This window comes from Orcinus orca, chromosome 6, assembly GCF_937001465.1.
Source record: "Orcinus orca chromosome 6, mOrcOrc1.1, whole genome shotgun sequence".
NCBI lineage: Eukaryota > Metazoa > Chordata > Mammalia > Artiodactyla > Delphinidae > Orcinus > Orcinus orca.
Genome location: NC_064564.1, coordinates 70,500,876 through 70,514,376, shown reverse-complemented (window position 1 = coordinate 70,514,376; position 13,501 = coordinate 70,500,876). Strand labels below are relative to the sequence as shown.

At 40.0% G+C, this 13,501-nt stretch overlaps 1 protein-coding gene across 7 annotated transcripts in view; it reads right to left on the bottom strand.

Annotated features, from left to right (window-relative positions):
- Positions 1-13,501, bottom strand: part of PIP5K1B (phosphatidylinositol-4-phosphate 5-kinase type 1 beta) — a 327,342-nt gene that overhangs the window by 80,151 nt on the left and 233,690 nt on the right. For all 7 annotated transcript variants that reach the window (XM_004276420.3, XM_004276421.3, XM_033440220.2 and 4 more), the window contains one exon: positions 8,383-8,538. In XM_004276420.3, the coding sequence (XP_004276468.1) occupies positions 8,383-8,538 (156 nt within the window). The remainder of the gene's footprint in view (positions 1-8,382; positions 8,539-13,501) is intronic.

The following is a 13,501-nucleotide window of genomic DNA, read 5'->3' as shown; positions in this document are numbered from 1 at the left end:
ATACATTTTTACTGAGGTATAGCTGATAGAAGTCATATTGAGCACACTATTTGAAAGTTTAACTATCACAGTTTAAAAATAAGTTTATCCTAGAAAATTAGGCAGTGTGGTAGGGAGATGCCAATGCAGGGAAGTTTAGGGAAAGAGGTGGATGCCTGTCAGAAACTAGAGCCATCACTCAGAGAGAGGAGCAAGGGCAATTCAGTAACTCCAGCTGAAATCACCAAATCTGCATAAAAGTTGGTTTATAAGATGAGAAAGAAACCCAACATGACAGATATGGAAAAGTGCTGCAGAAGGGAAAAGGATGAACACACTATTCTGAAGACTGAGGAAAAGAAAAATCCCAGAAGAGATCTAATCTTCTACAGGAAATAAAAGAAATTTTCGGGAGATGTTGGCATTCCCAAAAGAATATACTGATAATAAAATCTAAAATGTCACTTCCTCTTATAGGATTAGAAGAGAAAATCCAAATGATCAACTCGATAGAGGAAAATATTTGATAAAATGTAACACTCATTCCTGATAAAAACTTTAGAAACTAGGAATAAAAAGAAACTTTCTTGACTTGATTCTGGGCATCAAATACAGCAAAATTCTTTCTCAGCAGTGAAACACGAGAAGCATTCCCTTTAAAATCAGGACGAGGCAAGGCCGCCCACAATCACTACTTCTATTCGTCATTCTACCAGAAGTCCTAGTTAGCAAGTAAGAAAGAAAGAAAAAAAGATGTGAGATCTATGCAGTAGCAACAAACAGCCAGAAAAACCAAACTTTAAAAATATACTACCTGGGGAGAAACCTTCAAGATGGCGGAGGAGTAAAACATGGAGATCACCTTCCTCCCCACAAATACATCAGAAACACTTCTACATGTGGAACGAATCCTACAGAACACCTACTGAATGCTGGCAGAAGACCTCAGACCTCCCAAAAGGCAAGAAACTCCCCATGTACCTGGGTAGGGCTAAAGAAAAAAGAAAAAACAGAGACAAAAGAATAGGGACGGGACCTGCACCAGTGGGAGGGAGCTGTGAAGGAGGAAAGGTTCCCGCACACTAGGAAGCCCCTTGGCGGGCGGAGACTGCGGGTGGCGGAGGGGGGGAAGCTTCGGGGCCGCGGAGGAGAGCGCAGCAACAGGGGTGCGGAGGGCAAAGTGGAGAGATTCCCGCACAGAGGACGGGTGCCGACCAGCACTCACCAGCCCGGGAGGCTTGTCTGCTCACCCGCCGGGGTGGGCGGGGCTGGGAGCTGAGGCTCGGGCTTCGGTCACAGCACAGGGAAAGGACTGGGGTTGGCGGCGCGAACACAGCCTGCAGGGGGTTAGTGCGCCACAGCTAGCCGGGAGGGAGTCTGGGAAAAAGTCTGGACCTGCCGAAGAGGCAAGAGACCATTGTTTCGGGGTGCGCGAGAAGAGGGGATTCAGAGCACCACCTAAACGAGCTCCAGAGACGGGCGCGAGCCATAGCTATCAGCGTGGACCCCAGAGACAGGCATGACACGCTAAGGCTAATACTGGAGCCACCAAGAAGCCTGTGTGCATGCACAGGTCACTATCCACACCTCTCCTCCTGGGAGCCTGTGCAGCCCGCCACTGCCAGGGTCCCATGATCCAGGGACAACTTCCCTGGGAGAACACATGGTGAGCCTCAGGCTGTTGCAATGTCATGCCGGCCTCTGCCGCCGCAGGCTCGCCCTGCATCTGTACCCCTCCCTCCCACGCCGCAGGCTCGCCCTGCATCTGTACCCCTCACGCCGACCTGAGTGAGCCGGAGCCCCCGAATCAGCTGCTCCTTTAACCCCGCCCTGTCTGAGTGAAGAACAGACGCCCTCAGGCAACCTACACGCAGAGGCGGGCCCAAATCCAAAGCTGAATCCCAGGAGTTGTGCGAAGAAGGAAGAGAAAGAGAAATTTCCCCAGCAGTTTCAGGAGCAGTGGATTAAATCTCCAAAATCAACTTGATGTACCCTGCATCACTGGAATACCTGAATAGACAATGAATCATCCCAAAATCAAGGCAGTGGACTTTGGGAGCAACTGTAGACTTGGGGTTTGCTTTCTGCAACTAATTTGTTTCTGGTTTTATGTTTATCTTAGTTTAGTATTTAGAGTTTATTATCACTGATAGTTTTTTTTATTGATTTGGTTGCTCTCTTCCTTTTTCTTCTTAATATAGATATATATATTTTTTTCCTTTTTCTCTTTTTGTGAGTGTGTATGTGTATGCTTCTTTCTGTGATTTTGTCTGTATAGCTTTGCTTTTACCATTTGTCCTACGGTTCTGTCTTTTTTTTTTTAAGTATACTTTTTAGCACTTGTTATCATTGGTGGATTTGTTTTTGGTTTGGTTGCTCCTTCTTTATTTACTTTTTTTATTACTGTTTAATTTTTAATAATTTTTAATTTTCTTATTTTAATAATTTTATTTTTTATTTTTTTATTTCTTTCTTTTCTTCTCCCTTTTCTTCTGAGCCGTGTGGCTGACAGGGTCTTGGTGCTCCAGCCGGATATCAGGCCTGTGCCTCTGAGGCGGGAGAGCCGAGTTCAGGACACTGGTCCACCAGTGACCTCCCTGCTGTATGTAGTATCAAGCAGCGAAGGCTCTCCCAGATATCTCCATCTCAACGCTAAGACCCAGCTCCACTCGTTGACCAGCAAGCTACAGTGATGGACACCCTATGCCAACCTAGCAAGACAGGAACACAACCCCACCCATTAGCAGAGAGGATGCCTAAAATCATAATAAGGTCACAGACACCCCAAAACACACCACTGGATGTGGTCCTGCCCACCAGAAAGACAAGATACAGCCTCATCCACCAGAACACAAGGACTAGCCCCTCCACCAGGAAGCCTACACAACCCACTGAACCAACCTTAGTCACTGGGGACAGACACCAAAAACAACGGGAACTACGAACCTCCCTAAACAACGGGAACCCACCCTCCCTATACCACCCCTGTGCTCACAAAGCACCGAGCTGCTCTCCCTGTGCTATGCAGCTGCTTCCCACTAGCTATCTATTTTACATTTGTTAGTATATATAAGTCCATGCCACTCTCTCACTTCATCCCAGCTTACCCTTCCTCCTCCCCGTGTCCTCAAGTCCATTCTCTACACAGAATACACTTTCTTCTCAAGTGCTCACGGAACATTCTCCAGGATAGATCATATCTTGGGTCACAAATCAAGCCTTGGTAAATTTAAGAAAATTGAAATCGTATCAAGAATCTTTTCTGACCACAACACTATGAGATTAGATAGCAATTACAGGAAAAAAATGTGTAAAAAATACAAACACATGGATGCTAAACAGTATACTACTAAATAACCAAGAGATCACTGAAGAAATCAAAGAGGAAATCAAAAAATACCTAGAAACAAATGACAATGAAAACACAATGACCCAAAACCTATGGGATGCAGCAAAAGCAGTTCTAAGAGGGAAGTTTATAGCAATATAATCCTACCTCAGGAAACAAGAAACATCTCAAATAAACAACCTAACCTTACACCTAAAGCAATTAGAGAAAGTAGAATAAAAAAACCCCAAAGTTAGCAGAAGGAAAGAAAGCATAATTATCAGATCAGAAAAAAATGAAAAGAAAAGAAGGAAACAATAGCAAAGATCAATAAAACTAAAAGCTGGTTCTTTGAGAAGATAAACAAAATTGATAAACCATTAGCCAGACTCATCAAGAAAAAAAGGGAGAAGACTCAAATCAGCAAAATTAGAAATGAAAAAGGAGAAGTAACAACTGACACTGCAGAAATACAAAGATCAGGGGAGATTACTACAAGCAACTATATGCCAATAAAAAGGACAACCTGGAAGAAATGGACAAATTCTTAGAAAGGCACAACCTTCCGAGACTGAACCAGGAAAAACTAGAAAATATAAACAGACCAATAACTGAAATTGACACTGAGATTAAAAATCTTCCAACAAACAAAAGCCCAGGACCAGATGGCTTCACAGGCGAATTCTATCAAACATTTAGAGAAGAGCTAACACCTATCCTTCTCAAACTCTTCCAAAATATAGCAGAGGGAGGAACCCTCCCAAACTCATTCTACAAGGCCACCATCTGCCTGATACCAAAATCAGGCAAAGATGTCACAAAGAAAGAAAACTACAGGCCAATATCACTGATGAACATACATGCAAAAATCCTCAACAAAATGCTAGCAAACAGAATCTAACAGCAGATTAAAAGGATCATACACCATGATCAAGTGGGGTTTATCCCAGGAATGCAAGGATTCTTCAATATACGCAAATCAATCATGTGATAAACCATATTAACAAATTGAAGGAGAAACACCATATGATCAACTCAATAGATGCAGAGAAAGCTTTTGACAAAATTCAACATCCATTTATGATAAAAACCCTCCAGAAAGTAGGCATAGAGGGAACTTACCTGAACATAATAAAGGCCACATATGACAAACGCACAGCTAACATCGTTCTCAATGGTGAAAAACTGAATGGTGTAAAACTGAAATCATTTCCACTAAGATCAGGAACAAGACAAGGTTGTCCACTCTCACCACTACTATTCAACATAGTTTCGGAAGTTTTAGCAACAGCAATCAGAGACGAGAAAGAAATAAAAGGAATCCAAATCAGAAAAGAAGAAGTAAAGCTGTCACTGTTTGCAGATGACATGATACTATACATAGAGAATCCTAAAGATGCCACCGGAAAACTACTAGAGCTAATCAATGGATTTGGTAAAGTAGCAGGATACAAAATTAATGCACAGAAATCACCTGCATGCCTATACACTAATGATGAAAAATCTGAAGGAGAAATTAAGGAAACACTCCCATTTACCATAGCAACAAAAAGAATAAAATACCTAGGAATAAACCTACCTAAGGAGACCAAAGACCTGTATGCAGAAAAATATAGGACACTGATGAAAGAAATTAAAGATGATACAAACAGATGGAGAGGTATACCATGTTCTTGGATTGGAAGAATCAACATTGTGAAAATGACTATACTACCCAAAGCAATCTACAGATTCAATGTGATCCCTATCAAACTATCAATGGCATTTTTCATAGAACTAGAACAACAAATTTCACAATTTGTATGGAAACACAAAAGACCCCGAATAGTCAAAGCAATCTTGAGAAAGAAAAATGGAGCTGGAGGAATCAGGCTCTTGGACTTCCGACTATACTACAAAGCTACAGTAATCAAGACAGTATGGTACTGGCACAAAAACAGAAATATAGATCAATGGAACAGGACAGAAAGTCCAGAGATAAACCCACGCACATATGGTCACCTTATTTTCCATAAAGGTGGCAAGAATATACAATGGAGAAAAGACAGCTTCTTTAATAAGTGATGCTGGGAAAACTGGACAGCTACATGTAAAAGAATGAAATCAGAACACTCCCTAACACCATACACAAAAATAAACTCAAAATGGATTTAAAGACCTAAGTGTAAGGCCAGACACTATAAAACTCTTAGAGGAAAACATAGGCAGAACACTCTATGACATAAATCAAAGCAAGATCCTTTTTGACCCACCTCCTAGAGAAATGGAAATAAAAAAACCCAAAAAAACAAATGGGACCTAATGAAACTTAAAAGCTCTTGCACAGCAAAGGAAACCATAAACAAGACAAAAAGACAACCCTCAGAATGCGAGAAAATATTTGCCAATGAAGCAACTGACAAAGGAGTAATCTCCAAAATTTACATGCAGCTCATGCAGCTCAATATCAAAAAAACAAACAACCCAATCCAAAAATGGGCAGAAGACCTAAATAGACATTTCTCCAAAGAAGATATACTGATTGCCAACAAATACATGAAAGAATGCTCAACATCACTAATCATTAAAGAAATGCAAATCAAAACTACAATGAGGTATCACCTCACACCAGTCAGAATGGCCATCATCAAAAAGTCTTCAAACAATAAATGCTGGAAAGGATGTGGAGAAAAGGGAACCCTCTTGCACTGTTGGTGGGAATGTAAATTGATACAGCCACTATGGAGAACAGTATGGTGGTTCCTTAAAAAACTAAAACTAGAACTACCATACGACCCAGCAATCCCACTACTGGGCATATACCCTGAGGAAACCATAATTCAAAAAGAGTCATGTACCACAATGTTTATTGCAGCACTCTTTACAATAGCCAGGACATGGAAGCAACCTAGGTGTCCATCAAAACATGAATGGATAAAGAAGATGTGGCACATATATACAATGGAATATTACTCAGCCATAAAAAGAAACGAAATCGAGTTATTTGTAGTGAGGTGGACGGAGCTAGAGTCTGTCATACAGAGTGAAGTAAGTCAGAAAGAGAAAAACAAACACCATATGCTAACACATATATATAGAATCTAAGAAAAAAAAAAGGTTCTGAAGAACCTAGGGGCAGGACAGGAATAAAGACGCAGACATAGAGAATGGACTTGAGGACATGGGGAGGGGGAAGGGTAAGCTGGGACGAAGTGAGAGAGTGACATGGACATATATACACTACCAAATGTAAAATAGATAGCTAGTGGAAGCAGCTGCATAGCACAGGGAGATTAGCTAGGTGCTTTGTGACCACCTAGAGGGGTGGGATAGGGAGGGTGGGAGGGATACGCAAGAGGGAGGAGATATGGTGATATATGTATATGTATAGCTGATTCACTTTGTTATAAAGCAGACACTAACACACCATTGTAAAGCAATTATACTCCAATAAAGATGTTAAAAAAAAAAAGGATGAGTGGAGTTTAAACCTAAACATTTCTGGGAAGGTGCCCTATTAAGCCATTCTTTAAATAATACTAATGCTGTATTGTATTCATTTTCCAGAATGTTCTTTAATGCAAAAGTTTGATAGTGGTTGGATTGTCTCAGAATACGGAGCACCTGGATGGGGCAGCTTTGAATAGTCTCGAAAGGTGCCAACGTGCGAGGAGTTTTCCAGGGGTATTGGAAACAGATCCTATTAAATGCAACACTTATTGACCACCTACTTTGTGCCAGGTTCTATGCTGTATATTATCCACGTGAATTATCAAAATATCCCCATGAAGAATGTAGCACAATCAGCCCCAGTTACTGATGCGGAAAGTGAGGCTCAGATATTAAGGGTCCACAGCTAGTTCCATAGCTAGGACTGCTGGATCTTGGATTTGAAGCCAAATTTCAAGATCCTAAAACTGTGCCTGGCACATAGTAGGCACTCAATAAACGTATGTCAGATCATTCTAAGCCCAAGACTCCTTCCCCAGCACCAGAGAGAAAGAGAAGAGGGTGGTGCTGAAGAGAAACTCTGCCAAAGGTCAACACTTGCGCGGGATTTTGGTGGCCTCCCCAAATCCCCAATTTAAGCAACACTGTTTGAGGCTATAGGAAGCTCAGCCTTAATCATTGCTTTGTCAGCTTCATGCATTACGGGTCCTTTGTGAAATAGAAATAGAGAACAGAGTTTCTCTCAGACACTCAAGTATCATTGAGATTCAGACACGCCCTTTTTTACTGAGTGCAGATTTAACTTCTGTAGTTCCCTGATGCAGGCAGAAATTGAGCCAGAGCAAACGGGAGGCTTTCTTTCCAAAGGTCTGCCCAAATGGTGATCTGCCATCAGAGCCTTTGAAACAGATTTCTGATGGGTGGTTGATGAAATTAATTGAGGGTAACCTGCAAAGTTGATGCTCTTGGGAATGACTCTTTGTTTGGCCTTTTAGGTTGGTATTTGTCAGAAACCCCAGCCGCTCCATTAAATCATTTTTGTCATTAAAAAAAAAAAAAAATATATATATATATATATATATATATATACACATTACCTGAAAAGACAGAAAATATGTATCTATGTCTTTATGTTTATAACCATTTGAGAAATAAATCTAACAAAAGGTAGGAATATATGACTTGCCAGGAGAAAATTATAAAACTTTTATTAAACTCATTAAAGAGGACCTAAATAAATTGGTAATTCACTGTTACATTGTGTACGTATGTATGTATATGTATATAATGTGTGTGTATGTTTGAAAAATATATATATACAAGCCCAGACCAAGGTCTACTAGTAAAAACACCAAAACCTTCACATGTGTTACCTTCAGGTAGTGGAATTATAGATCTTTGTTTCTGAATATTTTAGTCTGTTTTAATTTTTTTTACCGTAAACCATATACAGTATCGTTTATGTGTTATAAAAATTTTACATTAACTGTGTCATACTGTAAACATCATTTTAAAAATTAGTTAAGAGACTTTGTTTCCTAGAGAAAGTACTTTCTCATTTTTCTACTGTGCGTTTACATTACTTATACAAGTAAAGTCACAAGAACTTTTATCTTTTCTTCTTTTTCTAAGTTCCATGTCTTTACCTTCTTCATCGAGGCTGCTATAACTTTGCCCTTCGGTCAGCAAATCACGCTTCTCATCCTTCCATTCCTGGCTGATTGAGGACACAATCTCCTGTGAGGTTGCCTTCAGGGCGGCAATGGAGTTGCACCGTTTTTTAGAAGGTGAGGCCTTCAAAGCTAGAAAAAGGAAAAGGAGAGACAATTATAGTTATTGTAAAACCACATGAATATATTTATTAAATTAAAATTTTACTCATGATTTATTAAGATCTTAGTCATTATTTCAGTAGGATGCAAGATGCTTTGTTTTATATACATGAGGAAAGGGAGATGATATTATGTTTTGGCAATTTTATTTGTCCAAAATGATTTGACTTAAATCAGAATAGCTTAGAATAAATTTGGATTGATATATCTCTCCAGATGTTGAAATATAGTCTTATTTGAGGTGAAATTCAAATGCTGCTGAAGAATTATATTTCCTCCTCCAAGCAATGTTTTTCTAGGGCTGGGAAGAGGTTGAGTGGGTCGATAAGCACAGATGGTAAAGTAAGGAGAATTCTCATGACCCCAGTTTTATGAACTTGGGACTGGGAATTTCTAAACATGCCAATGTTTAATCTTATACTCATGTTACCCAATTTAACCAAGTTACTTCTGGTTGCTTTTTTCTTTCAGTGACTTTCCACTGAAATTTCCTGCCTTTGGGTCTTTTCTAGGTCATGGTTACTTCAGATGTATAATTCACTCCTGATTTTTGTCCAGACAGCATTGTATAACTTCTGAAGTGTGTTGGGAACCTGAACCAAGGCAAGTGTACTTCACCATCAATCACGCTCACGGAAGGCTGGGACTTTACTTCTGATATGTCAGTGGGAGCTGCTTCAGCTGCAGCCAGACCATCCCCATGTATATTTTCTCCATGCTGCAATCATTCTTCTTGCTCAACACTGTTGGAGAATTTTATTGGAGGGGAGAGGGAGAGGGAGGTTGAGACCTCTTTACGCTTTCCCCTGAACTTGGTGGTAGCAGTGTCTCTCTTCCTTCGGAGGTTTGCATATAGGGATAACCTGACAGCAGGTGCATTACAGTGATTGTGTTCAGCCTTGGGAATCTCAGAGCTTAGATTACACTGCTCGTCAGGGGCATCCCATCAGCAGCTTGCAAAAGCTTAACTGGAGAAGGACTTTGGGACACACAAATGAGGAAAGAATAGAGGGCAATCTCTCCACTTAAAGAGAAGGGAAGGTTTATGTGTCCCGTGAGCAGTCTTATAACCATAATAACATAATTGTAATCAATAACATTTTAGAAGCCTTGAGAATTTGGAAGCCAGCAGCCACATGCCTTATCTCAAACTATCCAGGTGGTCATCTGAGGGAGGTAGGCCCTTCTACGGGTCCAGAAACTGAAAGCAGAGAAACTGTGACCTGCTCAAGGTCACAGAGCTAGAAACCATGAAATCCCAGGTGTCTTTGTTTGAAGTTGCCTAACTGTGGTTCATTTCCTAGCTCTGTGGCATCCTATTTTCTGGTTAAAGTGAGGGAGGAATAAGATAAAACTAGAGTTTGTTTTTCTTTGAGGGGAGGAGACTCGGAATGTTTAAAAACAGATCAAATGGATTTTAGTGGCAAATAAGTGGACCAAATGTGTCATTTTTTAAACTCCTCATCTCATCAAAACAGTGGTCACACTTGCTTTACAGGTGTGAAGTAACTATCCATATGCTGGCTTTGGCTTTAATATTCTATCTGCTAGCTTTCATAAACTCTCAACTCTCACCTTTCAATCCAGTCCAGGTTTGAATCTGGTACTTGAACAACACAGGTTTGAACTGTGTGGGCCCACTCATGTATGGATTTTTTTCAATACCAAATGCTATAGTCCCACATGATCTGGGGTTGGTTGAATCCTTGGATGCTGAGAAAGCACACATGTGCAGGGCCGACTCTAAGTTACATGTGAACTTTCCATTGTGTCGGGCTTTGGCACTCCTAATGCCCCTGTGATGTTCAAGGGTCAACTGTGTTTTAAAATTTCTAAGTCAGAGGATCTCAAATGTGGTTCAGGGACTGCTAGGAATCCCTGAAATTCTCCTCGAAGGTCTGTGATGTTAAAATTATTTTCTTAACAATATTAAGAAGTTATTTATCTTCCTCACTCCCACACTTTCCTGAGTTTTCTAGATGCTACATGAGCTGTGGTATCACCACAGAGACTGAATTCAGAAGCATACGAGAGAGTCTGGATGTCTTCTATTAAGCCAGAATTAGGGATCTGAAAAAATATAAAATAATGCCACTTTTCCCAAGCAATTATTTGTTTTGGAAAACATAATTATTTTTCATAATTACTTTGTTAGAAATTTTTTACTTTTTTGTTAATATTGACGTATGTTAACGTGCAATTTTTTTATTGTTACCTTGTAAGAATATTTAAAATTTTCCTCAATTTAAAATTCTAAAAGGTTAAATATAGACAGCTATAATCCACATAAATAAAAGCTCTTTGGGGCCCTCAGTCATTTTTAAGAGTGTAAAGTGGCGCTGAGACCAAAAGGTTTGAGAATTGCATAGTTCTTAGGTCAGTGCTAATTCTCTAAACTGAGAAACAACCAGGATCAGAAGAATGTTGGCAGCATCATGGAAGAGTGAATGAGGGGAAGATGCTCAGACAACTGTACTTGTTGTGGCTTATCATGGACGAAAGGCCAAGATCCCCCCAAAGAAATAGCTCTTTGCTCGTTATCAGCATCACATACAATGAACAGCAGAGAAGACCCCAAAACAAACCCCCGCCAGGACCAGATGGCACCTAAAGAAAGCCTTCACTTTTGTCTTAAATGGTCAATCTTCCTTAAAGGAATTATCTGAGCCTCATTCAGTAGATAAGGACTTGAATATTGCAGAAATTGAATACCTCAGGGACTCTTTTTTTTTTTTCATATTTGGGGAGATCATTTATTTTCCAAACAACAATTTCATGGATTACAAATGTGAACTCAAGTTGTGACTTTTTTTTTTATACCAGAGATTGGGTTGTGGCAATTGGATTCAGTAGGTTTCAAAAGGTTTGACGTCAATCATTGGCATCAGGGTGTATTTTCAACTCTGTAAAAATCTAATCATGTGCACCTATACCTTTCGTAAGGTTTGATAACTCTATCACTTGGAGGAAATGGGCATGGTTTTTGGAGAATATATAAAACATCAAGCAAAGAGCCAAGCTCCTTCTTCTCCAGAGCCTAGAGCTGTTGTGTTTGGGTGGCTGGGCTGTGGAGACTTTGGAAAGTTACTGCCACCAGGAGGTGAGCACCTAATCAGGGAATTGTTTTGACTGGAAAATCTCAAAGGATGGTTTGGGTTACTGGTTACTTTCTTTTGTCCACAGAAACTCTTGGATTTGTCTTTGGCTAAATAATGGTGACAGGTATCGTGTGTCCATTTCCAGCTCTACATCCCGCTACTCAACTGCTCCTACCCTTAACTGCTTTTCAGCTCACCTATCTGCCATCCCCTGAACCTCCATGTTCATTCCTACCCCTGGGCCTTTGTACATGCTGTTCCTTCTACTTGAGATGCCCTTCTTGCCTCTCTTCCTAATAAACGCTGCCTTATAGTTTCAGGACTTAATTTAAATATTCTTTTCTCTGTGAAGCTCTCTTTGGGAAGATTGGTTTTATTTCTCTTTGTGTACCTACCGTAGCCTATGCAAAAACTCTATTAACAGCTGCTTTATTACATTATAAATCTTTTACATGTTACAATCCCTGACCCAAAACGGACCATGAAATTACCGAGGGAATTTAATTTTTTTTTAAAAAAAGCTTTCTATATTATTAATGCTTAGCATAGTGTTAGGTACATAATAGGTGCTCAAATGTTGGTTGAAAGAATTAACTATTGTTCTGAAATTTTAGGACAGTTGATTTTTTTTTTTTTTTTTTGCGGTACGCGGGCCTCTCACTGTTGTGGCCTCTCCCGTTGCGGAGCACAGGCTCTGGACGCGCAGGCTCAGCGGGCTCACGCCCAGCTGCTCCGCGGCATGTGGGATCTTCCCGGACCGGGGCACGAACCCACGTCCTGCATCAGCAGGCGGACCCCCAACCACTGTGCCACCAGGGAAGCCCAGGACAGTTGATTTTTAATTAATTAATGTATCAGTACTATTCTATTCCTTTCAGGAAACTAAGTTTTAGTACTCTAGACACATTATCTGGGTAGAGAATTTCAGTGAGGTTCCAACATTACGGTGACTAATATTTGCAGAAAGAATTATAGGATTTTGCAAACGTTACTACATTGACAGCATGACTCAATTCTGGGGTGGGATAACAGATTTAAGAAGGCTAAAAAAAATGATTTAAAAAAAGAAACTTGAAGACCAAGTATTGTTTTCTTGGGGGTAGGGATGGGGAGGGGAAGTTTTCACATACAAAGAAAGTATACCTGTCATTGAATGGCTGAGTAGAACAGAGCCCCCTGCCAACCTGTGCTGGGAAAGTCTGAACAAGGAATAATCTTTGTTTTATTAAGCCGCTGAGAATCCAGAGTTAATTTATTGCTGCAGTAAAACTTAGCTAACATGAGTAATAAACTATTTTTTTAAATAAAATCACAACAGAAGGGGTATGTGAATGTGTGTGTATGTGCTTAGTGAAATATTTGGAAATTTATATTCCCAAGTTTAAATTGTGACTTTCTCTGGGTAATGCATTTTCATTATTGTAATTCAATCTGCATTTTGTTCCTCTGAACTTTCTATAATAAACATGTATTACTTTCACAATCAGAAAAAAAAAAAGAAAGTATGACTGTAGGAATTAAGGGCTTTAAGTTAACTATAGCTGATAAAGGATCTGGAAGTTGTATTTTAAACTGTCAACTTTACTAATTAAATGGCTACCCTTTGAAAAGCTGGTAGTAGATGAAAAGTCCATTCATTCATTCAATTATTCATCAAATAATGATCGAGGGCCTACAATGTGCCAGGAAATGTGCTAGCTTCTGGGAATATATATAAGAACCACACACAGCCCCTACTTTTCAGGAACTCAAAGTCAAGTGGGGGAGATAGAACAACAGCTTACTATAGCAGAGTATGGTAACTGCTGTGAAGGAAGCATCATCTGAGCTGAGAT